This window comes from Hypoxylon trugodes (assembly GCF_022578975.1).
Source record: "Hypoxylon trugodes strain CBS 135444 unplaced genomic scaffold F4822scaffold_5, whole genome shotgun sequence".
Taxonomy (NCBI): domain Eukaryota; kingdom Fungi; phylum Ascomycota; class Sordariomycetes; order Xylariales; family Hypoxylaceae; genus Hypoxylon; species Hypoxylon trugodes.
In genome coordinates, this window is record NW_026250020.1 from 3447412 (window position 1) to 3467456 (window position 20045).

At 42.9% G+C, this 20045-nt stretch overlaps 5 protein-coding genes across 5 annotated transcripts; 2 read left to right on the forward strand and 3 right to left on the reverse strand.

Moving 5' to 3' along the window:
* Positions 1–425: 425 nt before the first annotated feature.
* Positions 426–2142, forward strand: F4822DRAFT_272887 (uncharacterized protein). Its single transcript, XM_051454742.1, has 2 exons — positions 426–1076; positions 1191–2142. The coding sequence occupies exons 1-2, from the start codon at positions 989–991 to the stop codon at positions 1505–1507; spliced, it is 405 nt and encodes a 134-aa protein (XP_051314985.1). The 5' UTR covers positions 426–988; the 3' UTR covers positions 1508–2142.
* On the reverse strand, positions 2063–4361 carry F4822DRAFT_405347 (PNK3P-domain-containing protein). Its single transcript, XM_051458285.1, has 6 exons — positions 4170–4361; positions 3903–4081; positions 3714–3826; positions 2922–3607; positions 2673–2815; positions 2063–2557 (listed from the first exon to the last, which is right to left on the reverse strand). Exons 1-6 carry the CDS (start codon positions 4345–4347, stop codon positions 2390–2392), a joined length of 1467 nt encoding a protein of 488 aa, XP_051314986.1. The 5' UTR covers positions 4348–4361; the 3' UTR covers positions 2063–2389.
* Positions 4362–4701: 340 nt separating this feature from the next.
* Positions 4702–5103, reverse strand: F4822DRAFT_429825 (uncharacterized protein; the record flags this gene model as incomplete). The annotated part of the gene is made up of 1 exon (XM_051461167.1): positions 4702–5103. One exon carries the CDS (start codon positions 5101–5103, stop codon positions 4702–4704), a length of 402 nt encoding a protein of 133 aa, XP_051314987.1.
* A 5966-nt stretch (positions 5104–11069) lies between these two features.
* Positions 11070–13684, forward strand: F4822DRAFT_405352 (putative MFS transporter). Its single transcript, XM_051458286.1, has 6 exons — positions 11070–11592; positions 11658–11911; positions 12108–12285; positions 12343–12874; positions 12968–13080; positions 13186–13684. Exons 1-6 carry the CDS (start codon positions 11336–11338, stop codon positions 13397–13399), a joined length of 1548 nt encoding a protein of 515 aa, XP_051314988.1. The 5' UTR covers positions 11070–11335; the 3' UTR covers positions 13400–13684.
* A 1411-nt stretch (positions 13685–15095) lies between these two features.
* F4822DRAFT_437534 (uncharacterized protein) lies at positions 15096–16725 on the reverse strand (the record flags this gene model as incomplete). Its single annotated transcript, XM_051462423.1, has 2 exons — positions 15096–16285; positions 16344–16725. 2 exons carry the CDS (start codon positions 16723–16725, stop codon positions 15096–15098), a joined length of 1572 nt encoding a protein of 523 aa, XP_051314989.1.
* Positions 16726–20045: the final 3320 nt, after the last annotated feature.

Genomic DNA, 20045 nt, shown 5'->3' on the forward strand with positions numbered 1-20045 from the left:
AGAGATAAATTGAATTTAATACTTCAATCAGGGTCATGATGGATTCATATTCCTATTTCAAAATTACCTATTTCGAAATTACAATGAGTTAAATAAATTAGTTATATCGTAATAGAAACCTTTGTCACGAGCGCGTGGGATATGCAGCATAAGTAGTAGTAATATGCATGGAAAGATCTCGCCGAGAGATCACGGAAACTACAAAAAAGGAAAGTCGAAAATTCATTGGTAATTGGGATTTGGGCACCAAAAGAAAGAAGAAAAAAACTAAAAGTCCGAAAATCGCAGTAATTATCTTGGCCAAAGGAAGATCGGTGGATACCGATAGCTTCAAAAGTGGTACGATAGTAGGCACATATTGAACTTATCCAGGTAAGTTCTAGGTACCAACCTTGCTCCTATCTAGGCCTACAAGACCTACAAGGGCTCTAAATAACCACTGATCATCTACTACGTAGGTACCTTGTTCTCCCCCATTTTCCCCCATTTGGCATTTGGCGGCGTGGATTCCACCATCGGCGCAAGTTGCTTTCGTGCTAATGTAAGGTAAAGTTCGCGCCGGTCTTCTTTATCCCACAATTTAAGTTCGACCTTGGAACACGGAAATATCAAGATTTACTGCCTTCCTCCTTTCTTTTTTTTCTTTTTAAACTTTGGTGCGATTTAGGCCACTACTTCTTGTTTGATTAATAATATTGTTACTATTTGTATTAGGCACATAACTTTCGTATCTTAGTCGCGGGAGAGAGAGAGAGAAAATCAACCTCTTCACTATTAAACTCAAGTACCTATAGTACTTGCTTATCACTACCAACCATTGTGTTTGCCCCAACCAAAGTCCGAGCTTTATTACCTTACCACCACTACTACCACCACCACCTAATTATAAAACCGAGAAGAGAATTAAAACAATTCTCTACATTCCTCTTTCATATTCATTTTATACAATTAATACGCGCCTTACGTATTCAACTCATATTCAATTACAATGTATGCGACTCGAGTTTTGCGACAAGCGGCTGCTCATGCCGAAAGAACTCCTTTGATCCGATTCATCGGCAAACGATCTGTTCCTGGTACGTTTTTTTTTTCTTTCTATTTTGTTACCGACAACAACCTCGGTATTCCCATATTCTCCTCATGTGAAGGTCAATCTTTTTTTTTTACTAACAATGGAATTTCACATGTAGAACATGTAGACCATACTCCTCAACCTCACCCAGCTTCTCCTAGCGGCGCACTTCCGTCTAACTTCGGAGGTAACGGAAATTCTCACGCATCCTTCTCTTCTTACCGCGATCACGCTCAACAACACGGTCCTCTGCGCAAGACGATCGGTGCTACCAACGGTGTCGGATCTCGTTCTGCTTCCCAACTTGGTTCCGTCGAACCTCCTAAGGGTGTTTACTTCGACCGTAACCAACTTCCCGAGCGATTTCGTCGTATACCCCTCACTGCTGCCGAAATCGAAGCTGTCGAAACAGGTGGCGCTGCATTATTCGGTTGAGCGCGTTATTGCGCCATCGGGTACGGAGTGTGATTGTACCTGTGTCATGAACGTGTGACGTATAACGTGCCGCGGATTCGATAACGATGTAGAACGACGAGAATAGGCAGGTCGAATGATTTACTGCTGATAATGATTTTGAGTTGATTGGCGGTTGTTGATGAGCTACTTGGACAAAGATACGAGAGAGTCGGACATAAGAAAGTCTATCCGTCAATTCCCCATGGGCGAAAGAGGAGGTAAAACAAGTCGATGAATCAACTACATCGACCCAATCAAACACCTCGACATGGTCCTATACACTACAGATCTAGTACATAATATGGCTCATCGTGGAGGTGAGAAGGCGGCTCTACTGCAATTTATTCCCTGCATCGGAGCGTCAAAAGACCTTATTTTTTGCTTGGTCACCAGAAAAGGTTCAGCATGAGTTCGGCGCTTTTGGTTTGATTATTCGGACAAAGGAATGAAGAGAAGCTTATGAAGAGAGGTTACAATTTACGATAGATCGGACGTCCCTTTGATCGAATAAGGGGAAGACTGTCTAGTTTTCTTCAACTCTGTATGATGTTATTACTAGATACCTACATATACATACACATATCAATAAAATCGATCCATAAACTTGACTTTTTCTAAGATATGAACGTGAATGACTTCCATGGTAAATTCATCCCTTATTGAGGTATTTAATCTGCGCTGATATATGAATGTGGTTCGATGGTATTTATAATGTATTAGGCACACTGCTACTATGCAGAAGCACTCTCACAGATCTACAACCAGCTCGCGTATCTGCCGCTTTCGCCATTGGCAGATCTCTAGTTAAGCTACCTGGTTAAGTGAGACATAAAGCAGAAAAGGGGTATTGGGTATAAAAATTTAGCTCCAGTAACGACCCCAAATAGCATATTCTTCCTTGGTTCCGCGAAACTTGAATTCGACCTCGACAATATCTTCGAATCCTTCCTTAACTTTTGGTTCCTTGAAACGAGAGAAGTAACCGTTAAAGGCAAGACCGGGTAGTGCGGCGCGTGCTTCCGGGTTCATCTATAATGGTTAGTCGTCAAATGGCTTCAGATATTTGGACATGTTTCAAGGTTGAGTGGTCTATCTTAAGACTCGAGGCTACGTCAAGGGGCTAAACAAATAGAACATTACTTACTGGCTTATTGAGAGCACGTACAATATCGTTATGCTCGCATAACGCCTTGGGTACTTTAAACCAGATACAACGGATGGGTACATTATGTTTCTTTGCAAAATCTACCCATTCCTTTCTACCATCCGCATCGGGATTCGTGTTGTCTTATTCATCTATTAGCATAGAACTCTCAAATTACTAAGTAGCACAGAAATATAGATGGGTGAGAAGTAATAGCTAGGAGGCGGTTACATCCAACAGACCACTTACCAATGACTATTGAATTGCCTTCGCCAAGAAGCTCTGCTGCCGTTTTGAAACATTTGGCCCTGCTCTTCAGTGTGTCTTGATTCACACGCTCATAATTCAATGGTTTTAGATGTCTCCAGTAAAATGTACTTTTGCCGGCACCTGGTGGACCACAAAATAGGATAATGTCTTGTTTATGCGTCTTTTCGAGTAAAATCTCGCCATTATCATTTGATTCGGAAAGGGGATAAGAAGTCAAGTCGAAATCCCTCGCAAACTCGCGAGGAGGTTCACCGAGGAAGAATTCTTCTGGTGTCTTATATGGGATCCCGACGTTGTGTGAGAAATTACGATCTGAACAACTAAAATCCTTAGCGACCGCTGCCGCACCTGTCTGGGTGTTTTTCAATTGTGCTGTCCTGCCACCAGCATCACCCACAAAGATACTATCGGCAAGATCGATCTCATCTTCGGGGATATCATAGTCTTGACAGACTTCCATCCACATACCGGTTCGCGGCTTACGAAAGATATCTCGACCCGTAGCAGCATATATCGTAGTAGGCAAGTTGAGCTGCGCAAGTATGGCCCCGCATTTTTGTTTGAAGTTGTTGACCTTATTCTTATTGACGGTCTTTGGACCTTTGGATTTCGGATCTGGGTGTATTGTTAATCCCCCTTGGTTGCTAAGGATTATTATGCGATAGCTATAGAACGTGTAAGCGTTATTGATATGACCGTAGACAGATTGTGTAGATAGAGTACGTAATAACGAGGGCGGGATGATATATCAAAGCGGCATGCAATGCTTACTCCTTCGCATATAATTCTCGTAGGCGAGATGGTACACTGGAATCCCACCATTTCCAATCCCCCGGATCATCTCCAAACCTCTTTCCTGAAGCTGTAGTGATAAGAGTCGAATCCTGAAAATTATTAACCATAAATTTCCAGTACTATAGACGTTCTTTTTTCGGCGAATCAACCGATAACGAGACATACCAGGTCGAACGCAGCTATTTTCCTCCTTTTTCTACGATCTGACTCTTCCATCTTTTCGGGTTCGTAACGTCCGACAAGTAAAGTAGGAGGGGTATCATCATCGGGAGCACGCTCGGTCCAGATTGTACGTTCTTTCGGTTTCTGGGATGTCGGGGTAAAGAAACTAGCTACTGCGCCTTCTACTCAATTATAACGCCAATGACAATTTGATTAGTCTCTAAATTCTATGGCGACATTATTTCGATGGTGGATAGGTTACACACGAACTTGATATGGTACTTTGAGCTTTGCGTTTTAAAGGTGGCGGTGAGATTGATTTCTCTAATGCTTTCCGTTTACTAGTATTCGGAGATGATGACGCCATTCTGTACGAGATTCGTTGAATATGTATCAAAGTTATCAATTTGGATCTTGAATGAAATATGTGTAAGAAGTTTGGAGGCATCGCATTGAATGACATCCTAAGTTATACGCGACAGTTGGGTACGTACCTAGACTATCTATCAGTTATCTTATCAGATTAAGTAAAAAGACGCGACTATTCAATATGCGGGGTAGATCGATTTAAACGAGGGAGGCGCGAGATCACGGGACGATTCTGCATACATCTGCATAAGCAAGTATCTAAGTACCTAGGTACATACCCCTTTTTCTACTTCACATCCACTCCCTGATACATAGATGTACCAATATAGAGCATGATTCCAACCAGAAACATGATTTTACGGCCATCCAGACGTTTCTAACGCATCAAAGTTCCGACTAACTTGTACGTATCTGGTGGGTGAGAGTCGAGGAGTTAGCTACGGGTTGATAGCGTAATCCATCTCAAGTAGAACACGACAGAGACTCCAAGAGCAACGAAAATGATAACCCAGAGTACAAAGTCCAGATTCTGAGCCCTAAGCTCCGCTTCCAATCTTCGTATCGCTTTATCGATGTCGCCAATATCAACGTCTGCAGGTGCCAAAATGTCCTCCAAAGAGGTTCGCTTCTTCTCCATGGAGGCCTGATTCTCTATGGTAGCACGATGCTCCTTTTCTCTGAGGCGCTGTAGCCGTTTCACAGTCCGGCAAGTCTGCTTCGTCGCGGTCTCCATCTCCACAAATCTGGCTTCGATCGCTCCAATTCTAGCCTCGATAAGCCCGATTTTATCTACTAGATGTCGTAGCAAATCCATAGCTTCTTCCACGATATCCATATCTTTAAGGTTGAACTATCTTTTGACGCCGGTAGAAAGAGATAGTCGTAATGGTACACAACTTCCTTAGTCGCCGCTAAGTAGGAATCACCACTATAGATGAAGAAGATTCGATTAGTAAAAAAAAGTCTACAAGCGAAATACTCAAGGGCCCTTAGATAGGGGTATCGTGGAAATAATAGAGGGAGGAGGTAATTTCATTCGAACATTACTTACGGGAAGATTTCGTATATACACGCCAGAATGATGAGTCCTAGATACTCATGGCTTAAGGTGACTTGAGGCAATAGGAATCAAAGAAGGGAGAGGAAACAATACACTTCAAGTGCGCTTCTGAGGTCCTAGAGCGTTGCTGTTGATGCTCTGAATTTTGAATGAACAACAACGGAACGAGTGCTTAAGGTAGTGATCCAAGTTTGCTATAAGTCGTTGTAGAGTACCTAGGTAGGTAACCAGAGATACAGGGCTCTGACCACCTAGATACTAGGTAGTTGCTGGTTGCCTATCAACCCTAGGTACCTAAAAGCAATTACTACCTAAAGGAGGTTCTATATTGGCGTACTAGTAGGCACGTTTCTATATTATTACACATGTACCTACCTAGGTACTGAAAAAGGCACCTAACCTTTTGCCTACGTACCTTCCAACGTTCAAGTGTGCGGCCTTGTTGATATCTTACAGAACAGAATACCCAATAGTGGTAGCTGGAAGCACGTTTTTTCCTCCTTTGAAATTTTTCTCGAGCCAAAACGCACAAATTGATGACTCCTTCCCATACCTAGGTACCTAGGTATTCTCTTTTTATTTCCCCTTCCGACTCTGCTTTCCTGTCCACCTTCCACACAGACAGCACAAATTATTTTTCCTTCTAATCAAAAACCCCTTCTAACCCTTGGTCCTCGTTTATCTTTTCTCTTTTTTCTTCCCATATCATTTCTTTTCCCTTCTACATCATTCCCTCCTGATAATATTTCCTTCTAAATTATCTTTTTTTGTTTTCCAAAGTTTCTACCTCACTACTTATATTTTTCTGCCCCACGTCCCCCCTCTAAACATAAAAGACATACAAGCAAAAATAAATTCCCTTTCCTCTTTACATTTCCTTCCACCCTTCAACCTTTTCCCACCAATAAATCCTCTTTCAACATTCAACCCACCTTCTTGCTATCTGCCTAGGTTACTAGATACTTCACTTTATTATACCTCGTATCCCCTTCCTTCCCATCCTCTTCCGACCGACACGAAGCCGCGCGCCCCTCCATGTTGATATGATTTATCACACAGGCGCGCGAAGGTATCCGATTTCTAACCACGCACCATATGACCTAGACCTATCTAACCTTCAAGTAAGTCCCCCGATTTCGTTTTTCTTGCTTTATGACCCTTTTATGCCACTACCGAGTTTTCATTAAAACCTATCTTTATCTGTGAGAGCTCCTTTTCCTACTTCGGGTGACAACTTTGGGGGGCATCTCTGACGCTAGAGACAAGATGGGTCAACAAACCTCCCTACTTGGGGGCAGGGGTGTCAGAGAGGGAGTAGATTGGGTTGGATTCTCGGCAACATCCCAGCAAGTCACTGGGTTAGTCCTGGTGCGGCCCGACAGTCATCAACTCACAATGGCTGGTGCAAATCAGGTCTTGGGGAGCGCCTATGTTGCAGGTTAAGCTAGATAATCACGGCGTGCCCTCCCGCACGCCGTTCCTGCAATGTAGTTGACATCGTATCCCTTCTGTGTCAAACGGTAGTGGAAACATCGTCGGGGCGGCCGTGCCGAACGTCGAATGAACCATGGTAATGCAGGTACTTTACGGGGCACCGTATTGCTAAGATGAGTGGCATAGGAGGGATCTAGCATTATAGAATCTCGAGAGCATGTCTTACCAGTGATTTCAATGATTGCTGACGGGGTTAGATTTAAGCAGATTTTTTCAAACCAACAACTTACATCGATTCGACCTTACATTATACGATCTTCTACGCTTAGCCAGAATCAGAATCCGATTATAGAAGCAATATACTCACAAGATGGCCTAGGTCTTTGAGGCCCGTTATATTCAACAGTAAGTCCCCCCGATTTCGTCTTTCTTGCTTTCCAACCCTCTGTTTGTCACCACCGAGTTTTCATTACAACATACCTACCTGGGAACTCTCCTTCTCCGATAAGGGGGCATCTCTGATGCTAGAGACAAGACGGGTCAATAAACGTTCCTACTTTAGGAAAGGGCATCAGAGAGGGAGTAAGTGGGTTAATCCTCACTTCCGTGGCGGGGGCGGAATTTGGGTTGGATTCTCGGCATCGTCTTGGCAAGTCACTTGGTAATTATGCCTGGTGCGGCCCAACAGTCACTTCTTCTCACGGGTGGCTGGTGTGGTTTGGGGTCTTGGGGAGTGCCTGGGCTAGGGTTAATAGATTATCGAATCGTGTATAATAGGTGCGCGTCTCCCGAGCGCCCTTCCCTAGCCTGGTTGTCAATTCTTCAGCTGGTGTGGCCTATTAGGCCAGGTGTATGGTGACATGCACTCATGTTGATCCACGAGCCGCATAGCTTTATGGGGAACCGTATTGCTAGGATGGGTGACGCAGAGGGTTTAGCATTATAGGACTTCGAGAGCATGACTTACCAGTAAATTGCAACGTTTGCTGACGGGGGTAGATTTGACAGGTTCCCTTACGCGTATAATTCTCTCCGCTTCATGACGAGGGAAAAGAAAGCTCCCAAACCAATAAAATGTGTAGGACGATCCTACCAGAGGGAGATAGAAGCAAGAGGGGGCTCACAAGGAGTTGCGGATCATTGGTACTTGGGAAGTCACATATAACAATCCCAAACATAGTCCTACATGTATTTTACATGGGCATTAAGCCTCGACGAACAAGGTTTTTTTTATTTTTTACTCATTCTTATACTTTTTAAATAGCCCTTATGTGGTTTCTATTCAGAATAAATTTAAACATAAAGCAGTTGCCGTAGTTGTCTTCAACATTGAATCAATAATATAAAATATGGAGTACGGGAAGCAAGTTTCAACTCGTATTTTAGCTTTCATGACCATACTATTCTCCTCCATATGAGCAACTGGAAACTCCAGTCAATTACACGCGATCTGGGCGACCATCTATCTAAACACCGAAAATAGCTCTCTTCAATACATACAAGAAAGAAAAGAAGCCAATAATGGACCATCCTAGGTTACTGGTCATGTTTGCCTCGCTTAAGTACTCTTCGGTCTGACTCAATTCCTCCACAAGTCTGTTGTTTTCCGCCTTTAGGCTGCTTGTGTTCTTCTCGAATAAAGCTCGATCCTTATCGCGTACGGATTCGTCGTTCTCTTTAAATCGTTCGAGCTGTCTGAGGCGTCGATGTTGCTGCCTATGGAGGGCCTTGATATCTTCGAGATGCCTGAGAGTACTTCTTTGGGTCTCTTGGACGCTATGTATCCCATCCAATGCCGCATCAATCTAGTCTATACCCTTATGGTTTGAAGTTACACAATCGGAGACATCCTCGTGGATGTCATTCAGTTTCTTCCCGAGTTTTTGAATGAGAGGATTGTCCTAATGTGATGGCCCTATTAGTATTGAGGCGATACCTATGGGACGTCTCATAGTTCGAGGCAATGGGTAGAGAAATAGAAAGGACAGTGTTGGACCAACTTACTTCGTTGGGCATCTCATATCTGGGTGGGCCACGAATAACATGTTCATCAACATCGTCGAGCTCATCTTTGGCGGCAGAGCCTTGCCACTCCGCGCTAGCAAATTATTAGTATCCGTGAATGTAAAGGATTCGGGAGGTAATCGTTTTATGGTTGGAGATAAGGGGTTAGCTTACTCGGAGGACTCTTCTTTCGCCATGTTTGGCTGGTTGTAGTGATTGTTGATATAGAAGAAAGGAATTTTAATTTTAGTGCATGGTTGGCAGGTATTTATACCAGAGATCCACCAGGACAATTAGTAGCTTCCTAGGTAACTGCCCTGAATCAACGGAAGTAAATTTTTGGATAAAGTATTAGAAGTGGAAGGCACACCCTCGCAACTACCAAAAATAATAAATAAATACGTTTGATTTGCGGTCCAAATCACCCCTACCTACCAGGCACCTAGGCTACCCGTCCAATAACATAGGCAAGTACCTACCCTACATAAGTAGATATGTTTTAATTTTCACTTATCTAGCTTGTCCTCATACCTAAGTGGTATCTTTATCTCAATAGTTGCCTGTTCGAAATCTCCTGTTAACATATCGATACATACCTACCTCGGTATGTATCTATGTATTCCATCCGACAACCACAAAAGATTAATCACGAATCACCCCTTCCCCAAACTCATCGCAGCACTAACTGTCCATGATAATATCAATTTATGTCTATTTATTTTCTCGTCTCCCTAGTACCCCATTGAAGAGTGCGTGCCATACCTTGACCTGAAGATGATGATAAAGAAACGAAATAGAAGAAAATATATAAACAGCACCCAATATTTATATAATTCTACATCACCATTTCGGCATTGATAAGCAATAAAAAGCGAATAAAGATCATTCTCCCCCTTAAACAGCTGTGCTATCTACATTGCTGCTATCTTATATACTTTACTATCGAGGTACCTAAGTACATGTGAGAACTCATAGCTTCCTAGCCAATGATATGGCGAAATTCTAGGTCCACTTACCTAACCAGGTAATCCTCGCTGTGTAACCTCCATTTTAAGGTTTACCCCTCAGCCCCTCTAATTCAACAGTGCAATGCCTCCAATACCTAGGTAGATACCTACCTATGAATGAGTAGTGATCGTTTTCCTAGTTTCTCGCGAAGCATATACCTCTATTAAAGCTTCTTATTGAAATCCTAGTTCATGGAGATGGGCTTCCATAATTTTGCGAAATGGTTTTATTGTTGCATACACCATAACCTGGGAAAAGTAGGTCAATTCAATAAGTACGGCGGGACCAACCTCCGTATTATTGCGAATGGGTGCGGCTGGTAACATTGGACGCCTCTGTCTACGTGAACACATAGTCCTGTGTAGCTAAAAGAACGCCTTATAAATTTGGCCCCCAAGGTAAAACTAGAGATCTCACTCCTCAATCAGCTCTCAATTCGTCTCCTTGGTTCCTCGTCAGCCAAATTCCAATTGGGTCACCATGGTGGTGCTTTAGTGTAGTTTGAACGAAAACGCCATTTTCAAGAGCGTATCTTGCAAGAGATAGTTAAACTACCGTTGGAAGCATTGTGTCCAAAATCATATAACTTCTTAATCGCACGTTCATTAGGGACTCTATAACTAGGTAAGTGCCCGCCCAAGTATTATGAGTCCCAAATTGGAAGCGGTAAGGATGATCCCGAATCAGTATGAATGGTAAGAATTACTCGAGAAAAGGAAGAAGAGTGAGGAATTCCTTAGAAACAATTCAAGGATTATTTAACATCGTAGCCATTGATGTTCCTTGGTGTAAGGTGCGTCAAAAGAATAGTTTCATTAGACCGTAGAACTCGATTTTCATACGGGGATCGTCTTTCGCTCTTGCGCTACCGAAGATCGAAACATACTGGCGATCGCAAATGCCCGTACACCCTAGAGATAAAGTGAGATCTATATTAACCAATGCTAACGTGACGCGGAAATAGACCATTCAATAAATAAATTTGTTATATCCAAATCTTGAAAGTTCTAGGCTTCGCAAGTACCTACTAATTTTATCAACCCCCCGTGATGTGTACGATAGCTACCCCCTACCTGTGATGATCTTGATGACATGCAGCTGATGAACCTAGACACGATATACAATCGAGTCCTCTTACTGGTTCCCACCTTATTCGAACCAATGATATGAAGGGCATTCCCAAGCCACCTGATGTAGTGTAACAAAAGCTACAACTTTATTGAACCAAAATGCTTGAAATAATGCCGTGATTGAGGGTAACATTTAATCCAGATCTTTCTACCTCCAACTCCCCCGCCTTCGCCTCCGATCCTCTCGCAGAGTCTCATCACGGCTCGACCCGGAATGATTTGCATATTATAATCTGCATTACCGAGGAAAGATACCCCGAACTTTTAATAAATGCCGAAAGCATTCAATGAGATACCTAGGTAGTGATAATATCAAATGTGACATTAATTCTCATGCGAACGTATTAAAGAAGTCAAAGAAGTTAGAAAGTGATCCTTTGAAAAATAGTCACTAGGGGAAAAGCTATCTTCTCTCTGATGATCTATACGAAATGATAAGCGCAATGGCTGATCAAACTGGAGATGGTGTTAAAGTGGCCAACGAGGAGGTAGAAAATCAAAAGGAAGCAATTGCTAATATAGCTAAAGCACGTGGAATCGATGACGAACAAATCGCGATGTTCAGACAATTCACCGCAGCTAGTATAGAATCGCATAACCAAATTACGGCAACCCTTTTGAAAAAGATCGATTACCATCTACTACCGATGCTGATATTGATGTATATGCTCAACTTTCTGGATCGAAAGTAAGTCTAAAGCGTTGAATCTCCTAAACCTCAGGTATTCTTGGCATGTCTAATTAGAGAATTAGCAACCTCGCCCAAGCTCGACTTGGGACATTAGAAGAAGATCTAAATATGACTGGAACAGATTTCAACTTAGCTACAAGCATATTGTTCGTTGGATATATCATTATGCAACTTCCTTCTAATCTTTTATTAACTCGAGTACAACCTTCGATCTATCTTGGTGTGGTCATGACTATCTGGGGAGTGATATCTACAGCACAAGCAGCTACACATACGTTCACTTCTTTGGTGGTATGTAGATTTTTTCTTGGTTTTGGTATGTATAAGTATTCCTTTTCGGCTTTCAAGTGAACCACTCTAGCCACCCTACCTCTTGGTAGAGCCCCATCAACGCTTCATCCAATCAATGGAAAAGGGGATAAATATATTAAAGAGGAGGCATACCATACGGAAGAAAGCACGAGCGTCCATCTTATTCAATGAGGTTGGAAAGCTAACATACCTACTTCTAGCGGAAGCGCCATTCTTCCCCGGTGCTATATTACTCATGTCAAGCTGGTATACACGGTCCGAGCTAGCTCTTAGAATCGCCTGGTTCTATTGTGGTCATTCAGTTGCCAATGCATTTGGTGGCTTACTGGGTGCAGGAGTTCTCGGGAATCTAAGTGGTGCACATGGCATCTCTGGGTGGTAAGATGTCTACCTAGGTATTCATGCGTGGATAGATAAGTCTAATCAAATCAACAGGCGCTGGCTCTTCATCATTGAAGGTAGCATCACTATCTTTAGTGCCATCTGTTCTGCATTTATCTTACCAAATTATCCTGCGACGACAAATTGGCTTACTCCAGAGGAACGTGCTTATGCGCAATGGCGTCTTGTAAAAGAAGCTGGTGAAGCCGATGAAGCCAATGCCTCCTCTATTAAAGAAGGAGTGAAGATGGCATTGAGAGATCCACGGTTATACTTATTCACGCTATTGCAACATGCATCGTTACTTTCCCAAACATTTCAATACTTCTTCCCTACTATAGTGGAGACATTAGGGTACAGCAACATTCAGACGCTTCTACTTACCGTCCCCGTCTGGGTAGTTACCCTGGTAATCTCTCTACTTGTAACGTATACGTCGGGGCGATTCACCGATCGGAGTATTCATATCATATGCTTGATAATGGTATCCGTCGTGGGAAATATTGTGGTAGTAGCTACTCTCAATACGGCTGGTCGTTACTTTGCCTTGTTTCTGTTACCATTAGGTGCTGTTCCCGCCTATCAGGTGAGCTTCTTGACCTAGGGATTAACACACTCTACACACTGCAATTACAAGCATAGACAAGAGTTGATGCGGCTAACAATATTTAAATTATAGATCCTTTTGGCTTGGATAGCCAATAGTTTTCCTCGACCGTTAGTTAAACGGAGTGCTTGTATTTCCTTCGGTAACATGGTTGGTAACACAGCCAATATTTATGGTACTTACATGTATGCATCATTACCCTTTTCATCATCCCAAGCATAATTGGTGGAATGGCAAAAGAAAAAAAAAATGATCGGACTGGACGCTAATGTGATTTCATTCGAATTAAGGTATCCATCCGTCCAAGGACCTCGATACCTTGCAGGCGGGAGCGCTACAGCAGCCGTCGGGGTCTTAGTCGCTTTACTTGCCGTCACCGCAAGATTGGTGTTGCAGCATCAGAATAAAAAATTGGCCAATCGCGAAGTATTTGAATCAGAACATCCGGGACAAACCGAAGACCGGGAGGGAGCCACTCCGGTCGGCTTCAGATATATCCTGTAGTGTGAGCCAATCGTTTCTATACCTGATTTAGGAAGATGGTGTACCTATCAATCTCCGTCCCGTTCACTGAGGGAAATCTTGAAAAAGTAGGAGTGGGGTTTGATGTTACAATCAACTGTGTGGCAGGATCTTCAATTACCTTTACTTAGATGCAGCCTTTCCTCCAATGGTTTATGCCATCGGTCGTACGTGGGGTTATGCGTGAAGATCAGGAACAATTTATTATCTCATTGCAGACTTCACACCTTTGATAGATTCAATATATGCTGCTAAATGCTGAAAATCCCCTCCATAAAGCGCCACAAACACGGGGCTTCGTCAACAAAATTCTTAGGACTTCGTCATCCCACGGTACCTAGGTAGGTATCTAAATACCCAGGTAGATACAATTAGAAACATCAAGTTGACTTAAAACAGCTTGCTATCACTCGTTATGCACAATTGTATGAAAATCGAAAAGCTGTGTTTATATATGTCCATGTTATTTTAGTTGACCCAAGTTAATAACTGATTCTAACTAGGGAGGGAATAAACCCGGTCATGTACATGTTTCTTTTCTCTTCACACAAGTCTCCTCGTCACCCCTTGATAACAACTAAAAGACTATCAGTCTGGGTTGTAGTTGTTCTCAAGAGGCCGGAGGCTGCGGTCATCGATTTAGAGTGACCCAGCAAGTTAATATCATCCCCTCATCCGCTCACCAGACAAATCTGTTGTACTCAATAGGAGTATTATCGAACTCCTACCCCTCCCTGTTCTCCACCCTTCGACAATCAGACAAAATGATGTACAGACAGTACAGTATTGCACACAAGAGGCATTCCAAAAAATCGTTGAACCCTCTTCCGTCCTTTCTTTTGCAACTTTTTTTTTTCCACCCAAGCGCCAATGCGATGATATGATATGATGCCGGTAAACACTGAAGATTGCCAATTGGAATAAAAAGACGAAAAAATTCCGAAATCACTCCTTATTCCCCTAAACCCATGCTGTGATTCCGAACTTTTCTTTTTCTGATATGCAACCGGTATACTTTCCGCTTTCAAGACATTGGGTATGAATCCCGCGTATGAACAGTGCGTACAAATAAAAATTTAGAAAAAAAAAAACTATGTTCTGTCCCGATCATTGGCACTCTTTGTCGATCTTAACCTCGTACGTACACATGCATAACGTAGGTCGCCGATATTCCGCGAGAACACCAGCTAAGACATGTAGGTAGGTTGGAAAGACGCTAAAGAAATGCAACAAGCAGGAAAATATGTGCATGGGGGCTTCTCGGTCTCGGGCCGAGACATCCTCAGGTAGATTATGGTGTAAGTTGTTTAAGCAAATAAACATTTTCGATTGCGATACACCAACACCGATGCGATGCATGTGAATGCCGCTGCAGCTGTTGCGAAAGCTTGATGGTGTTGGTAGTGGCGTTGATAGTACCAGTAGGTAGTAGTACTCGGGATTCGGTCGTCCTTCTAATTGGTATCCAAAATAAATAAAAATGAAAAACGACAAATGGTATCTCTCTATGCTGCAAGACGTAAAGATGTAAGAAAAAGATGTTAGAAACGAGCGTAAGCGACGTTCAATAGTCGTAAAATCGTCATTAGGTAAGTCGTAATATTGAAAATCATTCGAGATCCGTGGCCAATATTGGTGTTATGTAGGTAGGAAGGTGGTAGAGGTAAGGAGCGGAGGTTCATTTTCTTAGACCAACTTTGCCGACAAGATGACGCCAAAAGCTTGGCCCCTTTCGTTCTACACTATCCAAAGACATCATGGTGGCTTCGCGTACCATCGGTCCGACAATGTCTTCGTCACCACGTTCGGGAAATTTACCCTCAGCGTCCATTCTCGGAACTGTGGTTAGAACCTCCTCAAACTTCTCGCACACTGTTACTTGACCACTAGCGACAACTGCCGCTGCGAGTTCGTCATGAAGGCTACGCCAATTTCGTTGCGTTTCAGCCCATTTGGCTTCAGTAAGTGCGTAAGTCTTGGAGGTCTGACCGTAGTGTTCGCCGGTTCGTGCGAGATGTTTTGTATAGTTCACTCGTGCGGTTTCCCAATCTGCTCGGAACAGACGTAGAGATTCTAAATCAACAGTTTCCAGTTTGTACGGTTTCGGTACGATCGTATAGTTAGCATGCCCCAAAAGGTCGGACCAGGCGTCTGGTGCAGGAAGTTGCGGTAGCTCCACAGGTGTAGGCAGAAGACGAAGAGAAGAGTTTGAGGCCTTTGCGCTGAGCGGTGGAGATAGCATTCCTGTCGCATAGTATTCTTCTCCAATTGGTGAAGCAGAAGCAGCAACGCTTGGTGATTCTAGCGGTGAAGATTGCGATAAGATATGCTCGGAAGCTGAAGCCATCAAAGGCGGAAGAAGCGGCGTCGCAGCTTGCTTTCGCTCATGTTCTATAGCTAATAGAACGTCACCTGTCTTCTGGGCGTCGATAGCTCCGTCTAAAGGCATGAAACTATCACTACTTCCAAAACGTGATAGGGCAGGCGTAGGTGGCACAGGAGGTTCGTTCGAGCGATCACGACGATGCCGACTGGGCGCTGAAACTGACGAAGAACGACTCGAAGTTGCTCTTGATAAGATCGGTCGCTCGAATCCAAAATCGGATACAGGCGAGCTGATAATGCTAGAAGGCTTCGACGAGGATTTCCATTTCGTAAAGGCCGGGAATCGAGAACCTAGACGATATGAAAACCCAGCAAATGACGACTCAGATCTTTCTCTTTGCTTTCTTGACGAGGATCGTAGGCTAAAGCTAAAATCGCCATCGCTAAAGAATCCAACATCGTAGTCGGTACTCTGGCTCTGCGTGTAGAAGTTCGAAGTGCTTTGTACTAGATCGGTGTCCTTGTGTATACAGGGTTCATCACCTAAACGGAATTGTTAGAATTGATCAACAAGCTAGAAATAAGAGCAGGCATAACTTACATAGACATTGGTATAATTCGGACGCATCATCAAATTCAGAGTCCGAATCCGAATCGTCAAACTCAATAGGTTCTTCCTTCACGTCAGGAAGCACGCGTTTATTGGAATTTTGGGTTGTTTGTATCGGAGACGAAGGACTTTCAGCGCTCGCTACTGTTGCAAGATCGAAAGACGACATGGAACTAGAGTAACGTAGATGACCACGCGTAGAAAATGTTGGTGTTACTGGTGACGTCGCGTCCGACGAGTAAGAGTCAGTTGTGTAGAAGTTATACGGCACCTCAACTTCCATCATTTCACGTTGCGCTGCTTCTTCCTCCTCTTTCCTTCTTCTCTCTTCCACCAATAATGGCAACTTGAGAGGCCGTAATTTTAAAGACATGATGTCGATAGTTGAGTATCTCTTTCGAAATCCACAATCGCTGATGTCGTCGAAACTATCTTTGCGGTAGTTTCTGTCGCGTTATCGTTGTTGGTAATATCAGTCGATTCGCGGTATTGTGTTTGGTGGGGTGAGGCAGGTAGGTAATAATGATACGTCAGGGTAAATACATCCAGGATCCTGTAATGCTATCTTGGGAAATAGATTGTCGTCCGAAAAAAGGAAGAAAAACCAAAACAGTTCGTTTTTTTTCGGCTCTAATAAACCGATTCTCGCGTCTTATAGATAGTAAGATACCTCCTAATAAGATAACCTTGAAAGATATCGGTGGTCAAACCTCGTGACGATTTTCTCTTTCGAAAAATGTCCAATGGTTCATAGGTATATACGTGTACCAGTGGACTGACTCTTTTGCCCTATCAATCTTCGGGTGGTCACACTGGTCCACGTGTTCTGGGCACTTGTAGCTTGGGGTAGTTGAAATTTCGTGGGGTCGTAGTCAGGCTGCGGTGCCGTCTCTCGAAAGTATACCGCTTTACCAATCAATTAGGTAGTATCTTGTAAATCTTGACACAACAATCTTTCTCCCTGGCCTCCCCAAAAGGTCGTCCTTCTCTGCACCTTGACAAAAACCGATAAGAATTTGCGAGACCGTACGACATATGCCAATGAGTCCAGACAATCCAAGAGTTGCAAGCAAATACTATCGTGTGCGAGTCCGAGTCGACCGTTATTCCCCAGAATCTCAGGTTTGACGAAAGTTACTTGTATTCTATTGGCGGGCCCTTAGAAGCCCACGGTCGTATTGTGCGAGGGTGGTAAGATTAGAAAAGAGGGAGAGAAAAAAAGTGTACATATGTGAGATAGAAAGAGGTAAGAGATCCTTTTTCTTTTTTTCTAGGTTGAGGTTGGGGAAAAAAAATTACAGGAGAGTACAATACCTCCTTGACTGGTAAAGAAAAAAAAAATCGACGGGATGTGAGCGGGTGGCTTTGCTAGACCTTGTTCCGTTCGATTTTGGTGCACTGGGCGGCTCCACCGGCTCCAGGAATCAGGACTGATGACGGCCCTACCGACCTGCCGCCCTGGAAACTCTTTGACATCCGCAAAATCGTGAACTTTCCCCTTTCTGATCCTTGTAGGCTTAGCTTGCTTAGGAGCCCGACCAACTGGGATGACACCTGAACCGCTTGGGCTGCTTACGGGGGGCTAAGCTAACAGCGGCAGGGGTCCGGGGAGAGCTTCCAGCAAGCTACTGGGACCACTTTGGTGGGCATTGGCCTGTGGATTAAGAGTAGATGGGCCCTCTTTCTCGGCGGCCATAAATTTCAACAGAGGATGAACACAGTCATGCATAAGGGATCCACCACTAAGTGATTCCTGTCGAGCGGTTTCTTTGAGCCTTGACAACCGACAACTCCATCGGAAGTCTACTTCTATGTTCTCCACCAGTTAGAGGATAGCGAGTTACCATGGACATTCATTATGTATATATGTACATATTTACAAAACTGCAGAGGCTTTAAACGAAACCAAATAAACAATAGCAAGACCTTACATAGGTACGTATATAGAGCCTACCTACCTATGTACCCTATGCGCCTACGATAAAATGTGAAGCACAAAGCTTGGGGAGAGGTTGGGGGAGGCGGGGTTGTGACCTCTGCCTACATACCTGGGTACCTAGGTAGGTATACATGTACGTATGAAAATGCCGATTTATGATCCAATCGCCATGTTCAACCGAAAAAATATATACTTAAGTATTCAATCTCTTGTTCTACATACTTTTTTCATCTGTTAAGAAAAGATGCAATTAACTTATCGAGCTTAGCATTATTATATATTTAAAGCATTATATATTTATACATCTATCTACAATATTCAGATAGATGACTAGTCTTGTATAAAAGCTACTTAATGCAATTATGAAATAATTTATACCTACCTACCTAGGTAAGTACTTATATATGTAAAAGACATATGATTATGATCCACTTACAGCGAATGTAGTGAGTGAGAAGAGAAAAAAAATTCCATCTCTCCGACTTTCTTCTTAGGTACTAACGGTCCCGGCTTTGATTCCTGGTGGCTACGTACCTAGGTATGTACTAGCTAAGCTAGGTAGAACAAGGATTCTAACTTAACCTCCATCGGGATTACCACCCTTACGAGCCGTCGAATTAGACTAAAAAGGCAGTAGGCCATGCTGACAGTGGGGATTAAATACGGAGAATAAGTAAGAGCATAAGCACAGTGCGTACGTGTTCATTAGTAACAAGATTGATTTGTGGTATGCTAATAATGGTAGAAACATACTAGTACTACGTAATATTAATACTGTGTTTACGATCTAATATTTTAAATAAGATATCATATGTATCTAGGTACTTTAGGTATATAAAAATATCTATCTACCTACCTAAGGTACCTATATACACAATTTAGCAATGAGCTCAAATAGGCCATCAGACTCTTAAAAATACAATATTTATTAAATATTTAAAAGAACCATCGACTACCTAGGTACGTTGGTTGTAGATACAAAATGGAACGAAGACATGAGACCGCTTTCTGTACTTCCTAGAATCGTTAGATGCCCCCTCCCGACAAGTCGGTAAGCCATCGGTCAAAGCTCGTGGTTTTGATACACACCTAACCTAAAGTATCCAAGTACATATCCAACACCCCAAATTCAAAGTAAGCACTCCTCGTACCATATTACCAGCCATTACAATTAAGAAGTGTTACGTATGGTGTTACCTATAAAAAGATGCAATCCGTGCACAGTAATAGGGGGTTTATCATGAAATTCAAACAGTCTTCAGTCTCAGATTCATCTTTAGTGATTTTTCAACATCGCGCCTCGGTTATTATGACAAGTCTGGACTCGGTGAACAACTATCTATCTAGCTTACATTAGTTTGTTTCGTTTTTGGAACAAGTATCCTAGCAGCTTAGGTGACATCGAGGAACGGATCTACTACTTAGGTCTCCAACTACCGAGGAGAAACGCGCTTAATTGGGATGAATATCGCGTTGTTTTGTTCTTGGACGAAACGTGACATGATGTGATAAAAACAAGTCAACATCAAAGCTCAATATTGTACTATAATTGCTTGAGCGAAATAAAATCAAATTGACGATGTTATCATGCATCCATATGGTGACTACATGATTTACGTAGTAGGCAGGATAATGACGAATAAAATACAACGTAAATTTGTACGTTTATTATGTAACTGAACCCTATAAGTAAATGAATTCCATTTCCATCATATGTACAACACAAACTCCGCCTGGTACCTAACTTAAGCGCC

What these genes read in the sequence shown, in the direction of transcription:
- F4822DRAFT_405347 (XM_051458285.1), bottom strand. Translation starts at nt 4,347, where the DNA reads ATGCCTCCAAACTTCTTACACATATTTCATTCAAGATCCAAATTGATA. An exon ending in AAATAGCTGCGTTCGACCTG is followed by an intron (nt 3,827 to 3,902) that starts GTATGTCTCGTT and finishes AATAATTTTCAG; the next exon opens with GATTCGACTCTTATCACTAC. An exon ending in AGGCAATTCAATAGTCATTG is followed by an intron (nt 2,816 to 2,921) that starts GTAAGTGGTCTG and finishes TAGATGAATAAG; the next exon opens with ACAACACGAATCCCGATGCG.
- F4822DRAFT_405352 (XM_051458286.1), top strand. Translation starts at nt 11,336, where the DNA reads ATGATAAGCGCAATGGCTGATCAAACTGGAGATGGTGTTAAAGTGGCC. An exon ending in CTCAACTTTCTGGATCGAAA is followed by an intron (nt 11,593 to 11,657) that starts GTAAGTCTAAAG and finishes TTAGAGAATTAG; the next exon opens with CAACCTCGCCCAAGCTCGAC. An exon ending in AATATTTATGGTACTTACAT is followed by an intron (nt 13,081 to 13,185) that starts GTATGCATCATT and finishes ATTCGAATTAAG; the next exon opens with GTATCCATCCGTCCAAGGAC.
- F4822DRAFT_272887 (XM_051454742.1), top strand. Translation starts at nt 989, where the DNA reads ATGTATGCGACTCGAGTTTTGCGACAAGCGGCTGCTCATGCCGAAAGA. An exon ending in CGGCAAACGATCTGTTCCTG is followed by an intron (nt 1,077 to 1,190) that starts GTACGTTTTTTT and finishes TTTCACATGTAG; the next exon opens with AACATGTAGACCATACTCCT.